General features: G+C 39.3%; 1 protein-coding gene across 4 annotated transcripts in view; it reads right to left on the bottom strand.

Annotated features, from left to right (window-relative positions):
* Positions 1-23,301, bottom strand: part of LOC120530997 (E3 ubiquitin-protein ligase HECW2-like) — a 368,650-nt gene that overhangs the window by 71,548 nt on the left and 273,801 nt on the right. For all 4 annotated transcript variants that reach the window (XM_039755889.1, XM_039755891.1, XM_039755890.1 and 1 more), the window contains 2 exons: positions 19,335-19,418; positions 17,954-18,063 (listed from right to left, as the gene is read on the bottom strand). In XM_039755889.1, coding sequence (XP_039611823.1) covers positions 17,954-18,063; positions 19,335-19,418 — 194 coding nt within the window. The remainder of the gene's footprint in view (positions 1-17,953; positions 18,064-19,334; positions 19,419-23,301) is intronic.

Here is a 23,301-nt window from a genome sequence, read left to right as displayed (position 1 = left end):
GCCGGCCATATCTTACAAGTTTCACACTCTTGGGAGGCTTTTGTGATATTTTGAGACCTTGTGACATATTTTGAACTTGAAATGTTAGTTCCCCAATTTGGGATTTGGGAGATTCTGTTCTGGGCTGATCAGTAAATGTCCTGGCCTGCTTTGTGGCTGGTTTTGTAGAACTCCTCCCCATTTTTGCCATGTGAGAGACTCCATCTTACTCAATCTGTAATTTTTTAGCAAAATCATGTCCTTTTGAATTATTTAGAAGAAATACAAAGAAAATATGTGCTGGAACCTCGGGGGCCTAAATATGCTGCCTCTAATACATCATCAATTAAAGCAGGCACTGGAAACACAGAATGACAATATTAACATTATAACAAACTAAAGAAGGAAGACAAAAATGTAACAAAATACAATGAAACTGCTAATGATTTTGACAAATATAGAATACTAACAGAATAAAGAAAAATACACCTTAAAAATATTACTTCTACAAGAAATTATTTTAGGATTTAGGCCAAAGTGACATTATGTATATGATGTGTATCTTTCTAATACCCCTATAAAGTACTGTGTAATTTTTATCACAATTTAATCATGCAGCTATGCAATGCCTGTTAATAGTGACGTGCAAAATGATTCATGCAAATCTGAATATGCAGGAAAACTTTGCATTTCAGTTTGTAAAGAAATTCAGGAAACATCTGCAGTCTTGGCCTTCCTCCTACCTCTGCCTCGACTAACTATTTCCAGGGCACTCTTGAGGCCTGTATGGCACAATGGCTGCTACTTACTCATACTAGCAGTAACCTGGGTAGGCACCTGTTTTACAATACAGGACTTGCTGGGCAGTTTCCTCCTGTGTCTCTGCCCTATGCTCTTACTGTCCAAGGCACTTCCTTATCAGTCAGGCGATGTGAGAAAGTCTATACAGTATGTCACCTTTCAGCTATCTGCAATGTGAAATTCATTACTTTGTCTGTGTTTATTTAGAATTTTTTATTTAATTAGACATGATGACATACTGATGCTGCGTGCTGTTTATTGTGCTGTTTTCTGAAGCTGTTTCTGACATATTTGTATCTATAACCGCAAAGACAAACTGAATTTTCAGTTCACTTTTGGTATTGCTCTGAATGCAGGAGGAGGATTGTTGTCCTATTTACTATAAAAAGGTACTGTAGACTGTAAAATAAAGTTAACCATCTGTTACAGCAGGGGAGCCCAACTCCAGTCCCAGAGGGCCGCCGTGGCTGCAGGTTGTCATTCTAACTCTTTTCTTAATTAGTGATCTGTTTTTGCTGCTAATTAACTTCTTTTGAATTCATTTTAATTGACTTGGTTTTTAAGAAATATTTCCCTGAATTTCTTCATTGTTCCTCTGAAATGCTTCATTTCTTTCCTTAAATGACACCCAAACAGAAGTGAAATGTGAAGTGAACGAGCCAACAAAAGACCAACTAAGTCAGGGCCTCAAACTCCAACCAATTTCACTCCAACCAGTTGCTTAATGAGGCGTTGAGTCTTCTTGTTAATTAAACCCATTCTTTAATTCCATGGCTTGTTCCTGCTCTCATTGTGCAATAGCAGACATTTCCGAAATTGTGGATTTTCTCTTTTCTAAAAGCAGATCAGCATTCCTGAGACCTTCACCTTTCTTTATTTTCAGATATTGTATGATGGCCACAGTTTGCTGGTCCTGTTTTGGCTCATTTTGTATCTGTTTATTGTTTGGCTGCTATTTAGGGGAAAAGAAACAATTGAGGGGTCTGAGTCTTCAAGAGCAAATCAAATAAAATTAATTCAAAAGAAGTTAATTAGCAGCAAAAACAGGTCACTAATCAAGAAAAGGGTTAGACTGAAAACCTGCAGCCAGTGCCGGATTTAGACTTGATAAGGCCCTAAGCTATTTGAGACATGGGGCCCTTTATAAGTATATATGACAATTGCTCACTCTGACAATTTGTTTTGGGGGCCCCCAAGAAGGCGGGGGCCCTAAGCTATAGCTTGTGTAGCTTATATGTAAATCCTGCACTGCCTGCAGCCACTGCGGCCCCACAGGACTGGAGTTGGGCACCCCTGTGTTACAGAACAAGTCCAGCTCAACTGTTACCAGCTCCGACTTTTGACAGTACATCAAACATCACCACAGATGTGTTAAATGGCCAGTTTGTTAAAACTGAACAAGCCTTTAATTTAAATCACAGAAACCCAGTTTATACAATTCTTAGTTAATTCTAGCTTTCCAACAATTCTAAGTAATTTTCTTTACTTCCTGGTATGTAACGAAAGGAGCTAAAAAAGACAGCTACATATTGTGAACCTAAATATAATGACAGCAAGAAGAAATCCTATCTAATTATCAGATATTGTGAATCTAATTACTGAATGGATGGGTAGTATAGTGGTTAACACTGCTGCTTCATGGATCCAACATCCTGGGTTCAAATCCCATACTCAACCATCCTTCTCAAGTTTACATGGGTATTCCTCCGGCTAACCTGGACTTCCTTCAGAGAGGAGCAAGTTAGATTAATTAGTGACTCTAAATTGTAAATTAGTGATTCTAAAGATTAAATTAGAATAAGTGGCTATGAGAGTGCATGTATGAAACATGATGAAAGCTGATTAAGAGAAAATTCCACATGTGCGTTAGAAAAGATATACAGTAGAGTCTCGCTTATCCAACATTCTGTATTATCCGACATCCCTCCGAAAAAAAAAATGGCAAGTTGCGAGCATGAGCTTTGTCTATTTTTTTGTTGCGAAGTTCGTTTTTTCAGTTACATTTTTCAGTTGTTTTGTTGTAAAACATGATTACAGTGGATTATGTGGCCAGCCCTATCTGGTGCATGTGCGTGTGTTTCCCTCATGCGCTTGTGTGTGTGCGTGTGTCTCCCTTGCATGCTTGTGTGTGTGTGTCTCCCTCGCACGCTTGTTTGTGTGCGTGTGTCTCGCACGTGCATGTGTGTGTGTGTGTGTGTGTATGGCGTTATTTCAGTGCCACTATTCTGAGCACACGTAAAAAAATATTGAGCGACGTAAAAAGATTGCAAGTGCAAGTGTTGCATTTTGAAGAGAAATTTATTTTGAGCGTACAAAAGCTGAATTTGAGTGAACAAAATTCATTGCTGCGTGCAAAAAATGTATTTCAGTGTTTGCGCTTATCCATATACACACACACAATAGCACCCCTCTCGCCAGTTTTTTCATTTGGCGCTTGCTCGCAATGTGTTGCTTGCGCTCACAAAATTCTCTGCTGCAAGCGCTCAACTCTCTGTACACCGATATAAGTGTGCCACAAAACCAACCAATCACAGACTTGGTTTCAAAAATTCTGATTGGCTCTTACGGTCTCCAATCAGCTCGCTAGCTGCTGCATTCCGGAAACAGTCAGTTGGCATGGTTGTATAATGCAACTACATTATACTACACCAACGATAGTCTTAACAAATAATATATTTTAAAATAAAATAATTAAAGATATTATCCGCAAATTGGGGTTTAATTGAGTTTAGCTGGATTTTGCTACATTTCGGACTGTTTCCGGAATGCAGCAGCTAGCGAGCTGATTGGAGACCGTAAGAGCCAATCAGAATTTTTGAAACCAAGTCTGTGATTGGTTGGTTTTGTGGCACACTTATAACGGTGTACAGAGAGTTGAGCCGCAGCAGAGAATGTTGTGAGCGCTAGCAACACATTGCAGCAAGCTAAAATGAAAAACTGAGCGAGAGGGGTGCTATTGTGTGTGTGTATATGGATAAGTGCAAACACTGAAATACATTTTTGCACGCAGCAATGAATTTTGTTCACTCAAATTCAGCTTTTGTACGCCAAAATAAATTTCTCCTCAAAATGCAACACTTGCACTTGCAATATCTTTTTACGTGCGCTCAGAATAGTGGCACTGAAATAACGCCATATGTGTGTGTCTCTCTTTCTCGTGTGTGTGTGTCAGTCTGTGTCTCTTGCTCTCTCTCACTGCATTGGGAATGCACAGGGAGAGACTGAACATGTGCGGAAATCATCGGCTCGCACAAACCGAAAGGGAAACCGGCTTGTTCCTATACCGAGTGTGTGGTCCTGAACAGAGGGAAAAGTTTGGCATACTTTTTGGTCATAACCCAATTTGTACGTGTTCAGAGATGATCGTGGATCGTGAACCGAGCCACTGTATTAGGTTCGTAATGTGTAAAATTATAACATAGTTTGACATTTAATAGGCTTTTTCTTAACACCTTCCATTATCCGACATTTTCGCTTATCCGACGCTCTGCCGGCCCGTTTATGTCGGATAAGCGAGACTCTACAGGTGCTGGTCATAAAATTAGAATATCATGACAAAGTTGATTTATTTCAGTAATTCCATTCAAAAAGTGAAACTTGTATATTAGATTCATTCATTACACACAGACTGATGTATTTCAAATGTTTATTTCTTTTAATTTTGATGATTATAACTGACAACTAATGAAAGTCCCAAATTCAATATCTCGAAAATTAGAATATCAATTAAGACCAATGCAAAAAAAGGATTTTTAGAAATGTTGGCCAACTGAAAGGTATGAACATGAAAAGTATGAGCATGTACAGCACTCAATATTTAGTTGGGGCTCCTTTGGCCTGGATTACTGCAGCAATGTGGCGTGGCATGGAGTCGATCAGTCTGTGGCACTGCTCAGGTGTTATGAGAGCCCATGTTGCTCTGATAGTGGCCTTCAGCTCTTCTGAATTGTTGGGTCTGGCGTATTGCATCTTCCTCTTCACAATACCCCATAGATTTTCTATGGGGTTAAGGTCAGGCGAGTTTGCTGGCCAATCAAGAACAGGGATACCATGGTCCTTAAACCAGGTACTGGTAGCTTTGGCACTGTGTGCAGGTGCCAGGTCCTGTTGGAAAATGAAATCTGCATCTCCATAAAGTTCGTCAGCAGCAGGAAGCATGAAGTGCTCTAAAACTTCCTGGTAGACGACTGCGTTGACCTTGGACCTCAGAAAACACAATGGACCAACACCAGCAGATGACATGGCACCCCAAACCATCACTGACTGTGGAAACTTTACACTGGACCTCAAGCAACGTGGATTCTGTGCCTCTCCTCTCTTCCTCCAGACTCTGGGACCTTGATTTCCAAAGGAAATGCAAAATTTACTTTCATCAGAGAACATAACTTTGGACCACTCAGCAGCAGTTTTGTCTTTAGCCCAGGCGAGACGCTTCTGACGCTGTCTCTTGTTCAAGAGTGGCTTGACACAAGGAATGCGACAGCTGAAACCCATGTCTTGCATTCGTCTGTGCGTGGTGGTTCTTGAAGCACTGACTCCAGCTGCAGTCCACTCTTTGTGAATCTCCCCCACAGTTTTGAATGGGTTTTGTTTCACAATCCTCTCCAGGGTGCGGTTATCCCTATTGCTTGTACACTTTTTTTCTACCACATCTTGTCCTTCCCTTCACCTTTCTATTAATGTGCTTGGACACAGAGCTCTGTGAACAGCCAGCCTCTTTAGCAATGACCTTTTGTGTCTTGCCCTCCTTGTGCAAGGTGTCAATGGTCATCTTTTGGACAACTGTCAAGTCAGCAGTCTTCCCCATGATTGTGTAGCCTACAGAACTAGACTGAGAGACCATTTAAAGGCTTTTGCAGGTGTTTTGAGTTAATTAGCTGATTAGAGTGTGGCACCAGGTGTCTTCAATATTGAACCTTTTCACAATATTCTAATTTTCCGAGATACTGAATTTGGGACTTTCATTAGTTGTCAGTTATAATCATCAGAATTAAAAGAAATAAACATTTGAAATACATTAGTCTGTGTGTAATGAATGAATCTAATATACAAGTTTCACTTTTTGAATTGAATTACTGAAATAAATCAACTTTGTCATGATATTCTAATTTTATGACCAGCACCTGTACTGTACTACATATCGGAATATACATTATGTCTGATATACTATATATGGAAATATACAGTATGTAAACAGTTGGCATGTGATTTATAATGACATCTAGAAAAGAAACCAACGAGGATGGGAGTAATGACAGGGCAGAGTGGTGGCTCTGAGGCTAGGGATGTGCACTAGCAATTGGAAGGTTACTGGTTTGAATCCCATAAACACCAGAAGTGACTTGAGCAAGGCCCTTAACCTATAATTGTTTTGTCCTGGGTATGACAATCTGTATTCAATCCTGCTTGCAGATTAATGCCATACTTATTCCAATTTACAGGGAAAACTTGGGAGTTGGTGTCAGGATTGGCACTCCAGCCACCGTAAAAAACCTCACATTGTTCCAGCGTGGTGCTGAGGTGTCACCCGCTGCACTCGGGTCCCAATTCAGGTGGTTTGTCATGTAGTGGGTGCTTCCAACCTCTAGAAAAGAAAACCTTGTAATGTTTACTCAATAATATTCAAGAAACACTAAGTAAAAAACAGGGTACCACAGCCATACAGAGGACAGACTGGGTTAGAAGTCAGGTCACTGCCTTTGTACAGTTCTTCTCGTGTGTGGTTGGGTTTCTTCTCCGGGTAATCAGGTATTCCTCCTACTTTACCACAATGTGTTTAATTGCAAGTTCCCTAGAACTCTGAATTCATATGCATGGATGATGTATGGAAAGATGCAAAACATATCACTTTTTTCTGAGGCAGCATTGTAGAAAGATTTCAGGGTTAGGTAATGGGAGGTGCAATAAATAATAGCAAATTTGAACAACTGAGGTAAAACTGGATGGAAGTCAAATATGTCATGACATCACTCAACACAAAGCAATGCATTGAATGAACTGAATGTACACACATTCACTTTAAAAACAAAAAAAATCTGCAGCATATTATGTAACTGCACTGCAGGCAAGTCTACACTTGGAAAGTACATGTGTACTGAGGGGTGTCCGCCACAATTATGAAAGGCAGACACAGGGCAGAAAACGTGTCAGCCAAATTCAGTTTGAAAAACCGCAATAAAGCATTATCTTTTCAAATGCTGATAAGTGTGTGAAAAGTAAATGTCTGTAAAACAATTATTTGCATTTTAAACATAAAGATAAAGCAATTGCTTTAATAACAATTGTTCTGCCCCACATGATGTTAGCTGTTAGCTGTTATTTGTTGAACTGTGCTCCCCCTTCATCTTGTCATTTATTAACACACCTGTCAGTCACATCCCACACTCACAGTGGTGTCATAAATGTCTATGAAACCACATAAAGCATGTAGGTCACCTATTAATCATTTGAATACAATACACCCCATGTGTCTCACGTAGGCACCCCTTTATCGCTTGTTTCGGTCACACCCGAAGTGTATCTTTTGGGTATACAAACCCCTGGGTCTGGTCAGTTGTTCGTACGCAGCAATCTGAACCTCTTGTCTACGTGATTCTCTTTGTCTTGATCCAGCCGTGGAAATCACTCGCCTTGTAAGTGTCTTTTAAAGCTTTATTGTTTAACGTACACTTTCTGCTATGTATTGCTTTGTAAAGCATTCTTTATTGTCTTTGGTTGTACACCTATATATACCTGTATGTTTCGTTTGTGTATATTTCAGTTTACAACGAGGTATGTCCAGTAAAAGCCTACATGAAAGCTCACCCCTTGTCGTTTATGTGCTGACTTGTTTAAGTTCTCTGCGACCGCGTTGCATGTACAGCGCGGAGTGAGGCAGAAAAGCAAAAAGGCGAAGCCAAGTCGCGGGACAGACTGCAAGAGAATCGTTAAAACAGGTAAGTTAAGGAAAGTTCTGGTTACCGCAGAACATTGAACCGCAGAACATTGCTCCACATCTGCTAAGTAAAGAGACATTCATGCCAGAGATCAAAGGGAGGATCTCGGGGCGATTTGACTGAAAGACAGTATTCACACCGCAAATCGGAGTGCAGCATCTCCACGGCATCTTTTAAATCAACTGACTCCGCCTACTCTCCTGAATCGCCTGAAATCGGCAGTCTTCTTTTGGTGTAGCTTGCTACACAAGCACTTGGTTCAACTTACACAGCCCAAACTCCACTGTTGCAGACATGGAGAAGGTATACAAAACCGAATCTGCTTCTGTGGCCAACTCAAGATACACGCGCTATTCCAACGCCTCAGCAAAAAGTTTCGTAACCAAAGCTTGTGCGTCCTTCACAGTGAAGGAGCTTGCCATTAAAAGAGAACGAGCAATAATGGAGGAAGAGAGACTTGCACTGGAGGCAGCACCAGAGGCTCCGAAAAAGAAGCTGCTGCTGCAGTAGCTGAAGCTGAAATGTTAGCAGCTGCGACAAATCTACTAAATCATGAGATCCGCAGCCACCGAACCTCATCTCAAGCTAAGGGAAGGATGGCAGAGTATGTAACATTTGAGGCTGACACCTCTCAGCCTAACTCACCTACACGCAAAGAAATGGAAATATTACCTGCAGCACAACAGGACGTCATGCTGAGGGGTCCTTCACGCATCTCAGGTGACCGCCCAATTTCTACACAGGTGCAGGCAGGAGAAAGGGAAGATGTCCAAAGAGTGTCATCACAGTCAGCACATGCCATTTACCCAAGACTGCCTCATCAAGCAGGACTGCCTGATCATCACATTAACATCACCTCCCTTCTAAAGATTAGCCCATTCACAAACTCTCTACAAACCTGTGCTGGAATTATTGAGACAATTGGATAGAAAACAGTTGGTTTCCAAATAGATGCTGTGAATGAAGTAGTAAGTACAGCCATGCCTCCAATCATTGAATGCAACGTGATTTTTAACAATCACTCAGATACACCAACACCAGAAGCAGCACTTCACCACCCTTGTTTAAAGTCTGTGGCAGCCCATATCACAGATTTGGACACTAATGCCCACATTCTACCATTGCTTGGAAGAGACATCATCAGAGTGCACAAAGTCAGACAGCAAATTAATGGCCCTTGCAATAGTGATGGGAAGTTCGGATCATTTTACTGACTTGGATCTTTGAGTCTCGTTCAGCAAAATGAACGAATCATTTTTCGAGTCATTTCGTTCAATTCTCTTTCCGGCTCAGACTGCATAGGTTAAGCTTATGGGGCTGTCACGTGATGAATCAACGACTCAAACCCGAAGACTCGAGAGATGAACTAATCAATTCTGTTTCCGCTCAGACTGAGTTGGTTAAGCTTATGGGGCTGTCACGCGGATGAACGAATGACTCGAAAACCAAGACTCAAACAGGTGAATCAATTCCAATACAGAAACTATAGGAAGTTGCGCAAATGCATGCGCCGACTGAACGAATCACTCCCACGAGACGACTCGTTCTTCCCGAGTCACATTAAAGATTCGTTCAAAATGAACGAATCGTTCAAGAACGACCCATCACTACCTTGCAATGCACCCTTTGCTCAAAGACTTTACTTAGGTTGGGTTCTTGTACGTGAAGTTTGCCTTGGAAATGCACACAAACCAATAGTTTGTACTTTCAACACAAATGTGCTGGACAATGAGCGACCTTAACTTTTCATGCCTTTTACAGCCACCTTTGCTTGAGAGAGAGGGTGACTTACGGCGGGGAGCCAACACCCTTGGCCTCTTTAATCAAGTCTGCACATAATGATGTGCTGGGCAAGTCAATATTTGACAAAACTAAAGACAATAATTGTGCCCTCTCAATTGAAGATCAAGTCTGTTTAAAAATTATGGAGAAGGAACCTAGCAGAGATGAAGCAAATAGCTGGGTTGCTCCGCTACCTTTCAGATTTTCCAGATCTTGTCTCCCCAAGAATCATGAACATGCTCTTTCTCGCCTTGTCTCTCTGCAGTGCTCTTTATACAGAAGACCCGAGATGAAGGAGCAGTTCACCAGCTTTATAGGGAAAATATCTGGCAATTGACATGCAGAACCAGCCCCTCCAGTGAAAGAAGGGGAAAAATGCTGGTACCTGCCACTTTTCAGAACACATCGACAGACGTATGGTCATATGAGGACAATTTTTGACTCCATGTTGCCACGGAACAGACTGTCTGCACCTCTTGGTGGTTTCACAGAGAATAATCTCCTGGAGGCAAGTGCAAGCCTTGGCAAATGAATTCTGGACACGCTGGAGATGTGAATACCCTTCCACTTTGCAGAGCAGGCACAAATGGGCTTTCCGATCCAGAAATTTACAAACAGGAGACATTGTGTTGTGAAAGAAGAGTACACTCACGCAATAAATGGCCTATGGGATTTGTCACCTTGGTATTCCCTAGCAGTGATGGTACTAAACTAAAAATAGAATTTAAGACTGCCTCTCAAGGCATCTCTAGAAACTCTATCAGATCTATCACAAAAATCTTTCTACTACAAAATGGATAAGCATATCTTCTAAAGAAAATTTAACTGATTAGTTGAAACTAAGTAGTAAGCTTCCTAATAATACTAAAAACACATTTAGATTAGCAATTCTAGAGACTTGCGTACTGTAGTATATTGTTAACCCTTGCCATTAATGTGATCAAATTCCATGATTTGTATACTTAGTAGAAAAAAATATACAGTAAAACCTTGGATTGCGAGTAACTTGGTCTTGGTCTAATTTGGCAAAATTTTTTAATAAATTTTAACTTGATAAATGAGTGAGGTCTTGCAATACGAGTAGTACGTATTGTGAACATGGTGAACGTGGCCCCAAGGGGACGTGGCAGCTCCTCTGAAACCCCCTCTTAAACAGTGATACAATGGGAAACAAACACAGCTTTTCATCTCCTCTTTGCGGGATCAGCTGCTAGCCTGCTGCTTGCTGCTGTTCCGCATGATCTGCATCTCACGCAGGGCTTCAAACATTTAAAAGACCACACCGCGGCTGTTCAAGTGTCTCACTGCCTTGTCTCTCTTTCCCCCAGACATCCTTTGCTTCAGTCGGGGCTCCCGAGCCGCCGCGACCCTTTAAGGGGGAAGATTTTGTGTTCTTTTGATCAAGAGGGAGCTGTGGCAGCCAGTTTTGACAGCGCGCCCGGATCACACCTGAATGAGACTTGTGTTTGTTCTGCCTGTATTCAAATAAAATTTCTGTCTCTTGAAAACCCTGAGTGAACCTGTGCAACTTTGTTACCCAAGTGTGACAGTATGCACTTTGTCTGCCAAGCGTCACGTGATCACAACTAAGCTGATGGTTCTTCTCTCTCTCTCGCTGCAGGATTGTGGGTAATCATCTCCCATTCCCGGTCTCAGTCGGGATGCCTCACTCGTATAGTCAACATCTGTATGAGCGTATACTGTATACTAAAGCACTGTGACCACGTGTGTGTGTATAACGATTCTTTTCAAAGGTAAAGTCAGGTTAATTTATGTTATGTATTTTTACTTTATATTTTGTATTAATCATTTGTATATGAATATTTTTGGGTTGTGGAATGAATCATTTGAGTGTGCTTTGGATTACAAACACGTTTCCGAAACTAATTATGCTTGCAAACCAAGGCACCACTGTAATTTTAACATAATAGTAGTTTTGCTAATAAAGGGAAATCATGATAATTAATGAAGATAAATCTTAATAATTTTAACTTGTGTACTTTGCAAAAATAGTTTCTATCTGCTTTATTGGGAATATGAAGTAGAAAACTTCAGTTTATTGGTCATGTCTCCAGCAAACATTCCCTATAATACTACACAACACTACATTTGTAAACATCTAGTGATAGTGATGATGAATGTCAAGTATATTAAGATTCGGAATATTCAGTAATGGTACATAACAACATAAGAAATTTCACAAACAAAAGGAGATCATTGAGTCCTCCAAACTCTTGTTTAGCTAACAGCTAAGATGTCCCAAATACTTCTTAAAGATTGTCCAGGTTTCTGCTTCAACTCCATGTCCTGGTGGTTTATTCCGGATTCCCACAACACTCTGAGTAAAGAATTGCTTCCTGGCATCAGTCTTAAAGGCAATTCTTCTAAATTTCCAGTGGCGTCCATAAATATGTTGATTCACTCTTAAAGCTGATTGAATTCTGCTGATCTACATTATCAATTAAAATCACTAGAAAAATGACTTCAAATCACAAATAGTGGGAATTAAAGGCAAGGGTAGGGAAGGATAGGGCATCAGTGAGTGTAATAAGAAGCGATTGTGTGGAGCCAGCCATATCCTACATAGTATACTTTTACATACAGTAGGTGGAGAGAGGCAGCAGGATCCTTATTTTGCTTATGTGGTATTAATTTCACCAGCTCCCTTTCTGGTTCATTCTTTACCTACATTTGTTGGAAATAAATCACCTGTATTTAGCTTTATTCTTTGTTCGCCCCATCTTGTTCATGTTTACATTTAAAAACACTACTTTAATTTATCATAGTATTTGCAGGCCATGCTTTGTCAATGTTCATCAATTCTCAAACTGCCTAATGTCTGTCAAAGATTATTCAGATTGACATAATAGTACGTATATTTTCAGTTGATACAGGCTTGCATTTTTTATGTCAACGACTTAAGGAAGCAAAACAACAAATGGGCCCACATTTTGCATTAGGTAGCAATTTTATGGCATAATACCAAGAATGCCAAATGTCAATGTTCCATTCGCCCAATGCCTCCTCTTACTAAGTGAGTACCTTCAGAGTACTCTTTTAATGAGTATTTCATTACTCTTTGATTCATATTAGTTTGTTATACTGTCATATTACTTTTTATTGTATGATCCTTGTGTTTTAAATGTTTAGCCTAAGTGGGCAGGGCCTCCTGATGCTGCACATGTGAGATCACCACCAGATCTTTATAAGCCTGCAGCAGCTTTAGTACCCTGCTCACCACTGACTTATATATACATCTTTTTCTTGGATATTATGTGGACTGTGGAAATTCCCAGTGTTCAAAGTTGGAAGTTTAATATGGCTGTCCATTTTCCCTGTAGCTCTGAAATTGTTATTCTGGAAAAAGACACAATACTGGTCAGGCTCCATCCAATAGTACTGCCAAAACAAGCATTCCATAATATTGATACCTATTTTGACACATGGAGAGAATGAGCAACAGCTCCTCTCACTGTTAGAAACTATATACTTAACTACAGTGGGATGCAAAAGTTTGGGCAACCTTGTTAATAGTCATTATTTTCCTGTATAAATCGTTGGTTGCTACGATAAAAAATGTCAGTTAAATATATCATATAGGAGACACACACAGTGATATTTGAGAAGTGAAATGAAGTTTATTGGATTTACAGAAAGTGTGCAATAATTGTTCAAACAAAATCAGGCAGGTGCATAAATTTGGGCACCACAAAAAAGAAATGAAATCAATATTTAGTAGATCCGCCTTTTGCAGAAATTACAGCCTCTAAACGCTTCCTGTAGGTTCCAATGAGAGTCTGGATTGTGGTTGAAGGTATTTTGGACCATTCCTCTTTACAAAACATCTCTAGTTCATTCAGGTTTGATGGCTTCCGAGCATGGACAGCTCTCTTTAACTCACACCACAGATTTTCAATTATATTCAGGTCTGGGGACTGAGATGGCCATTCCAGAACGTTGTACTTGTTCCTCTGCATGAATGCCTTAGTGGATTTTGAGCAGTGTTTGGTCGTTGTCTTGTTGAAAGATCCAGCCCCGCGCAGCTTCAGCTTTGTCACTGATTCCTGGACATTGGTCTCCAGAATCTGCTGATACTGAGTGGAATCCATGCGCCCTCAACTTTGACAAGATTCCCAGCCCCTGCACTGGCCACACAGCCCCACAGCATGATGGAACCACCACCATATTTTACTGTAGGTAGCAGGAGTTTTTCTTGGAATGCTGTGTTCTTTTTCCTCCATGCATAAGCCCCTTGTTATGCCCAAATAACTCAATTTTAGTTTCATCAGTCCACAGCACCTTATTCCAAAATGAAGCTGGCTTGTCCAAATGTGCTTGAGCATACCTCAAGCGGCTCTGTTTGTGCTGTGGGCGGAGAAAAGGCTTCCTCTGCATCACTCTCGCATACAGCATCTCCTTGTGTAAAGTGCACCGAATGGTAGAACGATGCACAGTGACTCCATCTGCTGCAAGATGATGTTGTAGGTCTTTGGTGCTGGTCTGTGGGTTGACTCTGACTGTTCTCACCATTCGTCGCTTCTGTCTATCCGAAATCTTTCTTGGTCTGCCCCTTCGAGCCTTAACTTGAACTGAGCCTGTGGTCTTCCATTTCCTCAATATGTTCCTAACTGTGGAAACAGACAGCTTAAATCTCTGGGACAGCTTTCTGTATCCTTCCCTAAACCATGATGGTGAACAATCTTTGTCTTCAGGTCATTTGAGAGTTGTTTTGTGACCCCCATGTTGCTACTCTTCAGAGAAAATTAAAGGAGGAGGGAAACTTACAATTGACCCCCTTAAATACTCTTTCTCATTATAGGATTCACCTGTGTATGTAGGTCAGGGGTCACTGAGCTTACCAAGCCAATTTGAGTTCCAATAATTAGTTCTAAAAGTTTTGGAATCAATAAAATGACAACGGTGCCCAAATTTATGCACCTGCCTGATTTTGTTTGAACAATTATTGCACACTTTCTGTAAATCCAATAAACTCCATTTCACTTCTCAAATATCACTGTGTGTGTCTCCTATATGATATATTTAACTGACATTTTTTATCGTAACAACCAACGATTTATACAGTAAAATAATGACTATTAACAAGGTTGCCCAAACTTTTGCATCCCACAGTAGATATGTCATAGTGACTGCCAGCAGGACATTCTGCTTTGCAGTTAATTTTGTAAATAAAGAGTTCCTGCTACATTTCCAACTGTTCTTTTTGTTTACACAGACCCTTTTACCGAATAAAAGTTGTATGTAATAGCTTAAAGTAATCAACAGTTTGCATTTCACCAGCAAAATAATACCTTAAAGTATAGTTTTTAAAATAACAAATAAATTAATGCGCAAAGCAGCCACATGAACAAAACCAAATACGAAATAATGAAATCACTACAACTTTTATTTTACACAGCACTCTGCTATTAATCCATATTTATTAAAGATTGGAATAAAGACAATTCCATCAAAATCCACAGCTTTATATCTAACAAATAAATATGTCAAAATTTTAAGAATAAGCATGAAAACTGGAAAAAATATACAGCTACCAAGCAACAGCTCTCCTGTTGTTGTATTCATAAGAATTATTTATGAACGCTTTAAATCTCTTTGGTTGTTTTTGTCTAGCACCTCCTGACTTGCCAGTATGAGAAAACCTCCACAAATGATATACCACTTGACTCCTCCTGATGTCTAGTAATGCAGAATGTTCAGTTTCATGGCCCTCAAGTCTTGTAAAAACTTTACTTTTAGGCCCAGTTTTGGAACATAATTTGTGCAGGAAACTACACTCATATGAAAAAGAGTAAACCAATAGGTGTCTTCAGCAAAAATCATTCAGAAGGACTTGAAGCTGTGTATGCTACATTCGACCCATAATGGGAAGCAGGGACAGTTACTCTATTTCACAAAACTTTGAAAAAAAAATGGGATCGGTAATATAGGTATGTGGAGTGTCATTTATGGTATTTCAATGTATCTGATCATGAATATGATAATATTTTTGATCATTTGATTCTTTACCAGTGGTTCTAGTCTTCTATGAGACACTCCCTGAATACTTAAAACAACAAACTTTAACCATATATGTGTGGGGTTTTGTTTTAGACTATTTCAAGGTCAGTGATTATGAATAGGGCAGCATGGTGGCGCACTGGGTAGCACTGCTGCGTCGCAGTTAGGAGACCGGGGTTCACTTCCCGGGTCCTCCCTGCGTGGAGTTTGCATGTTCTCTCCACGTCTGCGTGGGTTTCCTCCCACAGTCCAAAGACATGCAGGTTAGGTGCACTGACGATCATAAATTGTCCTTATTGTGTGTGTGTGTGTGTGTGGGTGTGTATGTGTGCGCACCCTGTCCAGGGTTTGTGTCCTGCCTTGCAACCTGTGTTGGCTGGGATTGGCTCCAGCAGACCCTCGTGACCCTGTAGCGGGTTGGATAATGGATGGATGATTATGAATATGATGCTATTTTTGATGCTTTACTAACCCTGCTTGGCTCAGAGGGTGAAAAATGACAAATTTCTATTATAATCAAGAATAGTTAGACCTTTAACGTTTAGATTGAAGAACACATTATTCATATTTCAAATATTTGATGCATCTGTTCTTGTTTATTGTTTTCTTCCAACACATGAAATAACTCGTCACATTTCTTATGAACACCCTGAATTAGGCCAGTTTATGCTAAATCAGGCTATTTTTGGCACTTCTGTTCCAACAAAACATTTTGAAGCCTGACTAATCTACATTTATTCTTCACAGGCCTGATGGAGACTGAAGACGGTTTCTCTGTAAAGTGGCGGCCTTATGTTCAAATTACCACTCACTGCAAACTTCTTTATTGTTTTCTTGTAAGGCATTTCAGCATCTCTTAATTTAAGTTGAGTTGTTAATTACACAAAAATGGGTCAAGCTAAATACATTTGTGCAATTTTGAAAATGGAGGCAAAAGTATTTATAATGAAAAAAAGATTGCACATGTACTGTATATATCCATGCAACAAAGTAAATATCATTACAGAATCACTTTTAAAGTGGATATACATTTTTCTGAGGGAAATATAAAATGTCAGTGTTATAAACCCAGAAAACCAATAAGGGGCATATAACAATAACTAGCAAAATAATGAAGGTGATTTTTTTCATTTGATATACTTTATTAATCCCCAAGGGGAAACTGTTTTTTTCTTATTTAGGATATAAATAGCCTACAACAGACTGTAACTGGCAAGTTAGAAGAAGATATCTGAAAATGCTTTCATGGGGTTATTGCAAAAAAGTTAATGAAATTAAGAAGAGGAAATATCAAGAAAATGAATGCTTACAAACAAATAAAGGTCAATGAACAGCTCTCTGACTTATTACAGCAATAACTTAAATAGAGCTTGGTCATCTCTAGGTCTACAGTATACAGCACAACCGCTGTTTGTTGTGCAGCACAGGCATGCGTTATGTTTTCATAATATAACTTTCAGCCTTGGTAGCGGCTAGTGGTTGAAGATGGTGGTGTGATCTTTTCAGAAACAGTGCCATATAGATTGTGATGGTGGTCTGATGGATAGCATGCATTCTTTTCAAGCTAAAAATCAGTGTTTGATTCCTGCCCATTACATACAATTTTTCTTTAATTAAGCAATTTGCTCTCACTGTTTCTGTCATTGGCCTAAGCCATATTGTCCATGGGGATATTTATTGCAATAAAGGGTTCTTTGCACCAGAAGGAAAAACCACAAACACTGTAAAAACCACATAACATTGTGGAAGATCTCCACAACTAACAATACATGTGTGATAAGTGCAACAAGTTTAAAACTGATAAAGTTTGGAAATATCATTCATTCATCTATTTTCTAAACCTCTTCATCTTGAGTAGGATTATGTGGGAGCCTATCCCAGTAAGCATAAGGCACAAATTAGGAAAAATTCCCAGACAGTGCACTAGTCAATCAAAGCAAACACACACTACACACACCCTAGGACCAATTTAGCAACACCAATCCACTACACCTGCATGCTTTGGACTGTGGATGGAGACAAGAGCACCTGGAGGGAACTCATGCAGATGCAGGGTGAACATTCAAACTCCAAAAAGGTAAGGACACGGGACACACTGGTCTCCTAACTGCACAGGAGCAGCGCTACCACTATGTCACTGTGCTGCCCATTTGAAAACATGTAACTTGTAATTATTATCTTTATCCTTTCTCATTCAGGTAGATAAGTCACCTAGTTTAATTAAAAACGACAGTAACAATAAATTAAAAACTTAGCTGGCAAAGATCATAAATTAAAGGCATGAAATGGTGGCACACAATCTTTCCCACATTATTAGGTCTTCTATTGCAAAATCAACATATATTTTCCTTTTCTAAATGAGTTAAAAACGTTTGAGAAGCAATTAAATAGAGCCACTTAAGCCAAAAATATCATGAAGCTCTCCTTGATTACAATACCTGGAGAATTCTGTGGAGAAGAAACTGGAGAGCCTCGTGGTGATTGACAGTAGCTTGGATGTAGTAAAGCATGTGGGGGGACATATGACATCACTTCCTCCTCAAATAAACTGTAGAAAAAATGTAAAGACTTCATTATTACCTAGGTAATATCTACATGTTGGTTTCAACAATGTCCATAAAGGAAAATCATAAAAAAATTCTTACATTTTACCCATCTTACTGCATGTTTAAAATGTTTTACAACATCAGTCAAAAACAGAAAGGCTAACTATGACTGTCCATTTAAACAAAGATCACAGAATATAATTAAAGACAATTTGGCAACCATAAGCATGGAAGAAACATGCGACATGCAAAAAATAATTATGATGTATAATACATTGCAAAACTCAGGAAGACTTCACATCTAGGTAACAATTTTGCTTAAGTTGTCCTTTCCGTTTTGTAATGTATCTGATGTGTTTCAGTGTCATGCAAATGAGTTAACCTTTAAATCAACATGATATAAAAGTATATTCTACCATTGTACATTCAGACTAAGTAAGATTTCAATATTAAATTGCAATCCAGAAAGGAGCAAAAGACAATCAACTATAAGCAGCACAACTTCACATTTTGCACATTTCTCCAGGTGCTATGTTATACTGAACAATCTAGTGGATTTCACTACGGTATCAGAGCTTAATGATCTATTCCAAGCAGCTGTGTGCTGTTATGTAACATAGTTGTGGTTGATTTTGTTTCTTTTAATTTAACAGTTATTAAAAATGAAATAATATTTGTCAGACTGCGGCCTACAGCACAAATTGTCAAATATGTTTCACAATATACCCTTTTCCTTTGCATTCTAACTTGTACACTATCAGAAACAGAACATGAGCTACTCAATTACTACTTATTAAAAATTTTTAAAGATTTATATTTTGCAAGCAACAAACTTAATAACTTGTTGCCCTTCCTCCCATTTTAATCTTTTTTTATGATTTAGATCCAAGTATAAGCGTAACAAAATTAAGGAATAGGAACATTAAGATGAGTATAAGCAGGATGTAACGTTAATTACTTAGAGCATCACTGAACACGGGCACAGCCAGCTATGATTACAAAAACAGACTTTCTTCTTTTTGGCTCCATATGGCATAATAGAAAATTTATCATACCTTCTTAATCCAAGTCAATGCTGTTAGGACAACAGGTTTATGCTCAAAAATGGAGAACATGCATACTCCATACAAAATGCAACAGTGTGCAGGAACTAAACCCAGGATGCTAGATCCATAAAGAAGCAGCGCTAAACACCAAATCTCCTAATGGCTGCACAGGCGGTATATCTAGTTAATATGGCACATAAAGATTCCCCCTTCTATTACTCACTAACCTCAGCAATATAACCAGATCTGCATCACTTGAGAGCCGCATCAGCCCTGCAGTGCCTTCACTGCGAATGAATTGCACCTTCTCCCTGCAGAGACGACATAAATGTCTTTTATTAGCAAAGTTACTTAATCACTTAAACACAATAAAGTACAAAAATCCAAAATAAGCATTACATGTTCACAATTTCTGCAAATTTTAAAATCAATAATAATTTAAATTAAATTAATTAGGTTACCTATAGTATCTTTCACAAAGTACTTTAATATTTTATATATATATTGATTTTGTTTTTGCACAATTTCAGCAGTTTATTGAAGTTTGTTGAGTTTACTGTATCCTTTATACACAGCTATACTCTCTGTTCCTTTATTCAGCAATATTGTGTAACCCTGTTTTTGTGGTGTCTTTTGAAGCATTTTAACTTATAATTTTGTACATATATAATAGTATATACAGTTGTGCTTGAAAGTTTGTGAACCCTTTCAAGCATTACTTAGCTGTTTATAAAGACATGGCTTTCACAATGCATGTTTGCTTGGGGTTTTGCATGAATGTTTGCTCAAATGGAACTTTAGTAATCCAGGGGAGAAAGACGTTTGTTTTTATTCTCTTCTCCCTTCTCTTATTAGTTGGTATTGTTTCAGTCATAGGCTTCAGCCGTTTGCTGAGGATGTTACAAAGGCCTGCTCTGTAATGGACATTTTATTTTCTGTTTAATACTAGTACCCTCAAAATCAAAGAAAACTGGATTCAGCAACCTCACAAGTAGAAATTAAGATGAAAAACACTGGACGTGTCTTTGATGTTACATGGGTAACATCATCATAAGGAACAGTAAAGGCAGTATGGACAATGCATGGTGCACCTTATTGTCACTTCTATAATGCAAGTAAAGATGTAGCACACAATGTTATTGAAAGAAGAATGTCTTAGGATTAGTAGCTAAGTTGTTCTTAAGAAACTTTACAAAGAATATAGGCCTTGTGCTAAATGCTCTGGATGAAATGACTTGTCACAGAGTTTACAACTCAGGATGGAACATTGTCTTCAGCTGTACATTTAATGGCCAAAGTCTTGTCTCGCGGGACTTGAAAATACAGTGGAACCTCGGTTTACGAGTAACTTGTTTTACGTGTGTTTTGCAAGACGAGCAAAAATGTTTAATAAATTTTGACTTGATAAACGAGCGATGTCTTGCAATACGAGTAGTATGGATACACTTTGTCTGCTGAGCGTCATGTGATCACAACTGAGCTGATGGTTCTTCTCTCTCTCCTTATCTCGCTCGCTCGCCCAGCACGTCTCTCTCTCCTTATCTCGCTCGCCCAGCGCGTCTCTCTCTCTCTCTCCTTATCTTGCTCGCCCAGCGCATACGAGCGTATACTGTTTACTACAGCATTGTGACTGAGTGTGTGTGCGCTGTGAAGTGCGAGTCCCCATCTTGCTCCCCAAAACACCAAGCTGAGTCTCAGTACTTTAACACCAGCTTTATTCGGCTTGAAACAGCAACAGCACTGTTATTTATTGTAGCAGGATCTTTATAATGTTCCTTGTATGACCCATTGACGACAGGCGCTTATAGCATGTCTGCGATCTTTTTGGATGCGCTTATACGGCGAACTGCTACAGCGCTGGGAGACCGATTGCTTTGGGACACTCTTCCACGTGTCGTCCCGTTGGGTGGAATCCCACATGAGTTTAGAAACTCACACCAGCCATGATTCTTTTTAAAGGTAAAGTGCAGGTTAATTTGTACTATGTATTTTACTTTATATTTTGTGTTAATCATTTTTATATGAATAGTTTTGGGTTGTGGAACGAATCATCTGAGTTTCCATTATTTTTTATGGGGAAATTCGCTTTGATATACGAGTGCTTTGGATTGCGAGCACGTTTCCGGAACGAATTATGCTCGCAAACCGAGGTTCCACTGTATCTCTTTCAAAACGTTTTGTCTCAGGATTTCCTTATATAATAGAGAGATTTACAGCTCAAGACAATGTTCCATTCCACTTTCAAATTATTACGTTTTACTATTTTTAAATATGGTTAATTACTCGATGTAATTTAAAATAGTTCGTTTAATTATGCATATATCACAATTCCATCAAAATAACAATTTGTATAATTGTACATCTGCATCCACATACGCAAGCATCAGAACCGTAAAGTCGCTAGTACATAGTGCTGGCAAGGGTGTTGGCGAGCGAAGCGAGCAGGGGGCAAAGACCTCTAGTCTAATAATGAAACAGATACGTCTTTTTGGCAAGGAAAAACAATGCTGGAACACCTTATGAACAAGCTACTGAAGCAGTGACAGGTGGATGCCTCAGTACAGTGAAAGTACAAAATGGCCCGGAAGAAGTGAAAATAAGCCAAGAAACTATGAGACCAAAAATGGTGACCAATTAGGAAGAAGCACTTGCTGACAAGATAAACATCCTTCAGCCAAATTCATAGCTAAATCCATTACCTGAGTTTTATGTTGAGGAGAGAACTAAAGATCTTTGTGATCTTTTTAGTTTGAAGCTTTCCCTCAGATACACAAGGTTACATTGATTTCAAAAAGCACCCAGAAATTCCTTTTAAAGACAGCCTACTAAAACTGCAACAGACAGCTAACATACTCAGTCAGCAGTGCTATGAAAGGGATTTTTCTTAAATGGCTTCTGAATAGACACTGATCATCTGTTATACATATAAAGGAGTTGATTTGTCCAACGCTCTTCATATGCACCATTCAAGGAGCTGTGTGTATCATGGTAACATCCAATAGTTCCCCCACCTTTTGAATTGTAATGTAACCCCTATATAAAGGTAAAACTTTCCCTAGTCTATAGTAGCAGATATCTTTGTTACAACTTTAAACAGATGGTATGGGTCTGTAATATAATTATTCATCCATTTATAAGATCTTAAATCTTTGTAATGTATTCCTCACTTCCATGTCAAAATGATACAATAATATCAGCACTCGGGGTTTTGCATGGCTGCACTCGGATCCTAATGGTTTGTCGTGTGGTGGGTGCAACAACGTGCTGTAATCAGCACATGCTTCTAATCTCTCTCTCTCTCTCTGTAAGATAGTACTATTTTATTATTACTATTTCAATGAAAAGACCATAAAAATATCAAATTTGATTACTTAGGATTCAGGACTAATTAATACAAATGAATATATATATAGTGACGGATGGCCTGGACGCTAGATGGCAGCCTCCCTGGGTTGCAGCGGTGCCTCAGACTCCCCCAGAGCTTCATGGGGGTTGGAGTTCTGTGCAGCCCTGTTGGGTTCCGCAGGCACCGCCAGGGGGTGCTGCAGCAAGAGCTGCTGGCCCCATTTGGGCATTGGTTTCGCCACACCCAGAAGTGCAGCTGGATGTACCCAATAAAGGGAGCCACAGACCACCACTCAGCGGCCAGTCGGGTGGAGGAGGACAAGGTTGCCTGGGAGGAGTGGTGGTGCAAGAAAGAAGAGTGTTAGTGCTTGTGTTGGTACTTTGGGACTGTGTTGTGGCTGGGGGGATTATGGGGAAGATGTGCCCTCCAGCTGAAGAAAAATTAAATATTTGTTTTATTTTTATATGTGCCTCCGTGTGAATCTGTGTCGGGTTGGGTGCTATATAGTGCCTTTCTTACGCTATTTATTTATATTATATATAAATATATATTTATATATTTATTAGGCATATAATGGTTCTGAAACCAAAACCTGAAGTCAAAACCTATTCAAAAGTCCTTAGTCTTGTGTCACGGTTCTGAAAGACAGACTGGCACTACTCCAAACTGCAACCGCTTTAGCTGCAGCCTAAAGAGCTCTTCTTAAATTGCAAATTAATTTCTTTTTTATAATTACCAGTATAACACATGTAAATAAGTATTATTCTATTTAAAGTTTGGGCAAGATGTACATTTTGTAAATAGTCAATCCTCAGCTTTCATAGGGATTACAATCCAAGAAACAGCAT

Source organism: Polypterus senegalus, chromosome 6, assembly GCF_016835505.1.
Source record: "Polypterus senegalus isolate Bchr_013 chromosome 6, ASM1683550v1, whole genome shotgun sequence".
Lineage (NCBI taxonomy): Eukaryota > Metazoa > Chordata > Cladistia > Polypteriformes > Polypteridae > Polypterus > Polypterus senegalus.
This window is presented reverse-complemented; position numbering and strand designations above follow the sequence as displayed.